The sequence below is a fragment of the Anneissia japonica genome, unplaced genomic scaffold (assembly GCF_011630105.1).
Source record: "Anneissia japonica isolate Jap-2015-1 unplaced genomic scaffold, ASM1163010v1 scaffold287712_len2945570_cov188, whole genome shotgun sequence".
Lineage (NCBI taxonomy): Eukaryota > Metazoa > Echinodermata > Crinoidea > Comatulida > Comatulidae > Anneissia > Anneissia japonica.
This window is the reverse complement of record NW_022704401.1, coordinates 2,529,507-2,537,577: the sequence shown is the minus strand read 5'-3', so window position 1 is coordinate 2,537,577 and position 8,071 is coordinate 2,529,507. Positions and strand designations below refer to the sequence as shown.

General features: G+C 35.2%; 1 protein-coding gene across 1 annotated transcript in view; it reads right to left on the bottom strand.

The window, feature by feature from the left end:
* LOC117104639 (glucose-6-phosphate exchanger SLC37A4-like) overlaps positions 1 to 8,071 on the bottom strand; it is a 47,345-nt gene that overhangs the window by 18,180 nt on the left and 21,094 nt on the right. The window contains exons 3-5 of the mRNA XM_033245513.1: positions 6,315 to 6,450; positions 5,790 to 5,891; positions 5,361 to 5,507 (exon numbers count right to left, since the gene is read on the bottom strand). Coding sequence (XP_033101404.1) covers positions 5,361 to 5,507; positions 5,790 to 5,891; positions 6,315 to 6,450 — 385 coding nt within the window. The remainder of the gene's footprint in view (positions 1 to 5,360; positions 5,508 to 5,789; positions 5,892 to 6,314; positions 6,451 to 8,071) is intronic.

Below are 8,071 nucleotides of genomic sequence, written 5' to 3'. Positions count from 1 at the left end.
ATGCTCACCTAATATGATTTAGAAATGACGAATGGTTAAGATTATATGGGGTCATCAACGTTTTGAAGAAAGAAAAAATGAGGGGGTCAGAAAAAACAATTTTTTTGACCATGCGATAACGTCATCAAAATGTAAAAAAAAGTCAAATATATAACATACTCAAAGTTGGAAGATGATCGACCAAGGATAAGCGAGATACGTTCCAACGAGTATAAACATAATGGCATCATAAATAAAAATTCAGTTTTTTAATTCAAATGCCAATATGATGACGTCACAATGTCCGATCAGTCATTATGAAGTAAAAAATCGTATCTACAACTCATGTGCTTCCAGATTATGTAATAAAAATTGGGGGTCACCTTTCATCCTAAGGAGCTATAACTGATTAAAAATATTCATGGTTTTATGCATATATAAATGTTGACGCACGCGTACGTGCACGCTAAAAAGCGCGAACGGAAAGTTAAGGTACATAACATTCAACCTTGACCTGAAGCTTATGCTCACCTAATATGATTTAGAAATGACGAATGGTTAAGATTATATGCGGTCATCAACGTTTTGAAGAAAGAGAAATGAGGGGGTCAGAAAAAACAATTTTTTGACCATGATGACGTCATCAAAATGTAAAAAGGAGTCAAATATATGAAAGAGAATTGTTTCAGCTATACCATACTCAAAGTTGGAAGACGATCGACCAAGGATAAGCGAGGTACGCTCAAATGCGTATTTTCAAAAATGACGTCATAGCTATAAATCACTTTCTTTGAATTCAGATGCCAATATGATGACGTCACAATCTCCGATCAGCCATTATGATCTATAAAATCATATTTACAACTTATGTGCTTTCAGAATATGTAATGAAAATGGGGGTCACCTTTCAACCTAAAGAGCTATAACTGTTTAAAAATAGGTCTGATTTTAGCATATTTTCACTGTATATCGGCACAAATCCGCGCAAAGATACCTATATTTGATGCACATGTACGGCATTACTATTGGCCAAAAGAAGACCGAAAAGAAAGAAAGTTTGTGAAAACAATGTCAGGAACCCAAACTATGTAAAAGAACATAGTGTTTAGCTTCCATACGTGCTGCGCGGTCAAAATGCGCGCGCGTAATGGAAAATTTGAAAAAAAATTGAAATGCTCAAAATGGCCTGAAACGTGCTGTAATTTAGTTAAAAAGTGATTTCGAGCATTTTAAAATTTAGATGCACGTGTGCGCGCGCGTTATGAAGCGCACGCGTAAAATTAGGGTACAGTACATTCAACATTAACCCGAAGTTAATGCTCACTTAATACGATTTTGAAATGGCAATTGGTTAGGCTGATATGATCGATAATGTAAAAACGCAAAATTGCGCGTAGATGACGTCACGCATTACTGAGCGCGTTGAAAAGCTTACCATGACTATTCCAGACCAAGCCAAATGTTCGCTGACAGCAATTGTGCGCAACTCGTGGCATTTTTTGAGATATCGTGCGAACAGAAAAGGGGAGAAAGAAAGAAGAATAAAAAAAAGATGAAGATGATGATCCTGACAATAACAATAGGTGATCCACACTAGATGCGGATCACCAATGAAGATGATGATGATCCTGACAATAACAATAGGTGATCCACACTAGATGCGGATCACCAAAAAAGATGAAGATGATGATGAATGCTTAAAAAAATAAAATGTATAATTGAAGATCCAACACACCCTGGTAACTCTCTCTTTGAATTGCTCCCCAGTGGGAGAAGATATCGGTCAATTTATGCTCGAATGAGCAGGTTCCAAAAGAGTTTCTTTCCGTCAGCCATCCGGGCCCTCAATGCAATACAATAGCATTTCATTGTGTCCGTTGCTCTGATAATTCACTGTTTTTCCATTTGTTCCTTGTTTGCCGAATTGGACGTTGGTCCATGTTAAAAAGAGCCACAATATTTTCTATGTGATGTAATGTATGCGTTGCAAATGATATAATAAATTGAATTGAATTGAATTGAATTGAATGATGATCCTGACAATAAGAAGAGGTGATCCGCTAGTGTAGCTTGAGAATGTGATTGAGAATGACCTACTGTATATCATCTTCAATGCATTTCTGTTATGACACATAAACATAAAAATAATAGCCTACAGGTAGAATTGGTTTACGACTGGTGTAATAATAGCCACAAACTTATTTACATTGCAGTCACAGGATTAAAGTAATAAAAACAACATACTAAACAGTACTCCACATTAGAAATGTAGAATGTGTGATTTATGATTTGATGGAAGCCTAAGCCTACCATACAGACTTTCTTTAGCTTGTGTTCTTACCATTATTGTTGTTATTATTATTATTATTAAATTATATTATTATTGGTGATCCGCATCTAGTGCGGATCACCTCTTGTTATTGTCAGGATCATCATCATCTTTTTTTTTTCTTTCTCCCCTTTTTTGTTTGCATGATATCTCAAAATCGATACGAGGTACACACAAAATCGCTGCATCGATCATTCTGGCTTCGCCTGCAATAGACATGGTAAGGTTTTCAAGGTGACCAGTCATGCGTGACGTCAGCTAGATGCGCAATTTTGCGTTTTTACATTATCGATCATATCAGCCTAACCATTTGCTATTTTGAAATCGTATCAAATTAGCATTAACTTAAGGTCAATGTTAAATGTACTGTACCCTAATTTTTCGTGTGTGCTTCGTAACGCATACGTCAAAATTTCAAAAATGCTCGAAATCACTTTTTGACTAAATTAGAGCACGTTACACGCCATTTTGAGCATTTCAAAATTTTTTGAAATTTACCACTACGCGTGCTCATTTTAATGCGCGCAGCAGGTACAGAGGCTAAAAATTAAGTTTTTTTTGTCACATTTTGGGTTCCTGACATTGTTTTTACAAGTTTCCGATCTTTTCAATCACCTTATGGCCAATAACAATGCCGTACACACGCATCAAACATAGTGAACTTTGTGCGCATTTGTGCCGATATACAGTGAAATTTTACTAAAATCAGGCCTGATTTTAAACAGTTACAGCTCTTTAGGATGAAAGGTGACCCCCAATTTTTATCACATATTCTGAAAGCACATGAGTTGTAAATATGATTTTCTAGCTCATAATGGCCGATCGGACATTGTGACGTCATCATATTACCATCTTAATTCAACAAAACTGAATTTTATCGATGACGTCATTTTTTAAAATGCGCATTTGAGCGTATCTCGCTTATTCTTGGTCAATTGTCTTCCAACTTTGAGTATGTTATAGCTGAGGCAATTCTCTTTCGTTATGTAACTTCTTTTAACATTTTGATGACGTCATCATGGTAAAAATAAAGGTTTTTAATTACCCCCTCATCCTTCTTTCCTCAAACATTTAATGACTCCATAATCACCTTAACCAGTCGTGATTTCAAAAAACTGAATTTTTGTATATGATAAATACTATGAATGATCATTACTCCTTCACCAACAGGCATTTGTCAATGAAAGTTGATACATATATATCTCATATCAGGAGACAACAGTGACATTAAGATGCGCACGTGCGTCATGACGTGCGCGTACGCATGAATAAATCTTTTAAAATACTCCAAATTCTTTTTTAACAAACTAAATTAGCGTATTTTGCCATTATCAGCATTTAAATATTGTTCAATCCGCACCGCGCACACTTCCTCGAGGGTCGAAGTGCGGCGGATCACCTAACTCGTTCTCAGTGACGAGTTCAAATGTAGTTATTATTATCATTATTATTGTTATTATTATCATTATCTATATATTAATTCTGCTAATCGCCACCACGTAACTTCACCTATCTCCTCTGAAACCGCTGGCAGGAATGTGCTCATATACTGGGGTTTCTATATGTGGACAAAGGCCAAATTGATAGCAACTTTTACAAAGTACAAAAGTTCACATACAAAATTCACAAAAAAGGGGGGAAAAAAATTTTCAAAAAACAAAATAAACATGTGCAAGTGAAGCAACTTCATTGTTGTAAGAGAGGGGAGCAGCCAGTGCCTCAAACGCCAGGGAGAATAATTGGGTGAGAAGGGTGTTATGAGATATTGAGTAATTGAATGTAATAAGGTATGGAACTATTAGAAAATCTTTTGGTTTTGCATTGGAGCTGTAAATAATCTTCCATTGCATAGACTTCCACCATTAGATTGTTGTCGGGCAGGGGGATCAGATCAGCAGAATGGTTAGAAAGGGAAAGGGCTTTAGCATTTAGGGATCAATGGTTTTTTGAAAAAATGGCGTCCGGTTGAACGCATTTTGTCTCACCGATAGCAACGGAGTAGTATCATGACACAACACTAGTACTCAATAGCGACACTGAAGTTTAAATTTAGGGTCAAGCCAGCTCCACCAATCAACACCTCAAATTTACGTAAATACGTAGGATCAACAGGCATGGCGGATCCAGTAAGGATGGGGGGAGGGGTGTGGGCACGTGCCTCCTCTTTTTGGCACAAAATTCTTGAAATTTTAATGCATATTAATGTTATGTGCTACTCATTTATTCTAAAACTGTTGTGGAACCGATTAAAAAATTCTGGATCCGCCCTTCATCCTTAATAATTCCTCACACCACAAGGAACATTCAGCGAAGACACTCAAAACATTATTTACAAAGACATCCTTTAGAAAAATAACAACATGCTAACCATAACATCCACAACGACTGCCTCCTCGACCTCCCATAACATTCAACAATATACATCGCAACCTTCCCCCACTCATTCAATTGTGCGGAGCACGGGTATATGCTAGTTATTTTTTAATATTTCATATTATTTATTTGTATTCAACTTTTAAAAATATTTTATTATTTTTATTATTCTGCTGGCTGGGTTGGACTAGTTAGATAAATTCCATCATAGCCGGTTTTAGATTGAGTTGCACATGCTTAATTGTTCAATATTTTACTCTCATCTCTACTTCATACCCTCTTCGCATACGCTGTTTGGTTCCTGAGAAGTATTTTTGATAACTGCGCATGCTCGACAACGTCACTTACTCAGTGCACATGCTCACTGGCTGTCTAGCCTTTCCAAGCGCATGCTCACTGTGTTTTTATATACAGTATTTAACAGACGTTCTTTGGTAACTGCGCTTGCGCATTGATTAGTCGGAATTCCCATTCCATTGTATCAAAAGCTACCGCTACCTACAGTTTCTTAATGACTGTTTCCTCTTGATTGTAGCAGCCTAGCGAAAACCATAAATTATCACATATTCTATGAAATGGCTTTCACATCACTAAATGCTAATGGTCACTTGCCTTGTACATTGATGTGAAAAATTCATTAGATTTTGTAAAGTTTATCAAAACAGACAATAATTATTACCTGTAGTAGGTGGGTAGTTCAATTCATGTATGAGATAAAGTTGGCCCCAATCTGAGAATGCATGAGACATGAAAACATTCAGCAAATTGTAAGAGAACATCACCCACAGGAAAGGAGTTTGCACAATATTCTTCACAGGAACACTTTCTGCAAATATTTTAGACAAAATACAATAAAGATCATAATTTCATTATTTTTTTTCTTCTAGATTTTAGATATATTCCTATCAAGTATCAGTGCCACTGTGACTATCATCACCATAATTATCACAACAATCACCAAATACCATAATCAATATTGTTTCTAAGTATTGATACCAAATAAATCATAACTATCATCAACATTATCATAATCAACCATCACCATAATCATAACCACTTGTCTCCACCACTTACATCCACCACCATATTGGAAGGATTATTACGTTACCTTTCTTTTTTGCATCTTGAGAGAATGCTGTTAAGCCTACATCAACTGGGCTTTCCTTCAGGAAGATGAATAACAAAAATGACATAGCAACTGCTAATAGTGCTACAAAAAAAGATAAACAATAACACTTACATTGATAGCCTTATTTTGTAGTGTATATCAATTTATAATATCCTACGGTTTGGATTCTAGATAGAGATACTGCATCGCATTCGAGTTACAATTTACCTAAAATTATTATTATTATTATTATTATTATTTATTATTATTAAAAATATTATTTTGCTTTACATTATTCAAAGAAAAATTATGTTGGCCAAACCTATTAGCAAATGGTTCGTTTGGTCAGAAAAATATGTTTTAGCATTGTACTTTACAAATTATGTGTGTTGGGAGGGTACTGAATCTTCTACATTTAAAAAAGGTGACAAAGCTCTCTACCACAAAACTGCATTTGAGTTATCTACTGGCAGAAACAGGGGTCAATGTGTTAAACGTAAGCCACTGCAATAAGAAATGATTTACCTGAGGTTCGTGTTGCTATTCGCCATCCATATACAGACGCTAACATTGATGCCACTAGTGGGCCTATACCACTAGCTATGTTTACACTCGATGATAATATGCTCCAATATAAACCAATATGTGATGGTGGAAACCACTGAAACATACATTTACAATAAAAAATCTTACTTTTGCAAACATATTTATCCCAATAGAAATCTGCTTTCGCTTTAAGATGTAACAACAAAAAATAGTGAATGTAAAAGCAGATTTGGAAGCCTCCAAAATGATTATTACAGATGAACGTTTTGAAAAACTTGGCCCCTTGACACTAAATTTCACACCACAATGTAACAGCTGAAATATTAGATTTGTCTATTAAAAATATTTTCATTATTGATTATTTCTACATGTTTGTGTTTGTGAAAAACTCTAATTCAATTTATCTGTTAATATATTCTGAATAGGTAAAGATCAATAAGTATTGTAGTAAAGCAAACTCATGCATGATGTAAATATAAAAGCTTAATCTATTATTTTTTGAAGTAAAATATATTAAACTGAATGCAAATCAAGCGAAGCATTTTCCTAGACCCATAAATTCCAACACCAGCAAGCCTTTACAGTAATTGCTACACTTGCACAGGATCTATGCTAATGGTTAGCATAGCCTTGCTTTATAAATTTACCATAAATTAACTAGAATTACTCCTTTCCTCCCCGCAGTGCAATTTTGACCAGTACAAAATGTATGAATATTTTGAATTCTGAAAATATATAAGCATTTTGAATTTGTTTAGGATAGACTAATGGGATTGGGTCGATGAGGTGGGACCAAAGGGGTGGGACCGAAGGGGTGAGGACAACGGAATGAGACAACAGAGTGGGGTGATGGTAAGGGGAAATGGGGTTGGGAAACGTGGTATGGGTAATGAGTTCCCGCCTATGCACACACGCTATTCAGGGGCGGATCCAGAGATGTAGGAAAGGGGGGAGAGGGGGTAGAAGAAGGGCCTGGGGGTTCAGTGCTAAATTTTTTTTGTTTTAGACAACCGAAATAACCTCTGAGGCGTTTTGGGCGATCATTTTTTTCTTGTCCTTTCTTTTCAGGTCCGTAGCCAGGTCATTTGGGGGGGGGGGGGTTTTCTCTGGGCATGGGGTCCAGGGCCACGGTGCGGTCGTGGGCGAAGACCCGAAGCCAGAGCAGTTTTGTGTTTAATGGGTCTATATAATGTTATAAAAGCAGTTATGTTTTGAAAAAGATCTATGTTATAAAAAGGTAGTAATATAATAAAATTAGATAATATTTTCTGAGAAATGGCATGTTTAAATCACACCGAAAGATATAAAAAAAAAAAACCTCATCGCATAATCAATATCAATATACTCAACACATTTATTATTTTAAAACAAACAAAAAATTTTTCTTCTTCCTCCTCTTCCTCTTTCTATTCTACTTCACAAAATATAGCATCATATTATATTATATTATTATATTATTATTATACATCATCTGACATCATGAGAACTTAAACTTTAATTACAATTATTTGTTATATACTAGGCCTAATTCGAATTATTATTTTAAGACTTTAACATAATACATACTGATTAATAATAGCTGAGATTTGATGCACATTTCAGAATTAATAATCATTTTTAGCATATCTTACTGAATATTTATTGTCTACCAAATGAAATATGAATATGCATCTTTAGAAATACAATTTCTACAATATTAATCTTGTTTTTATAGATAAATATTCGATAAATTTTAT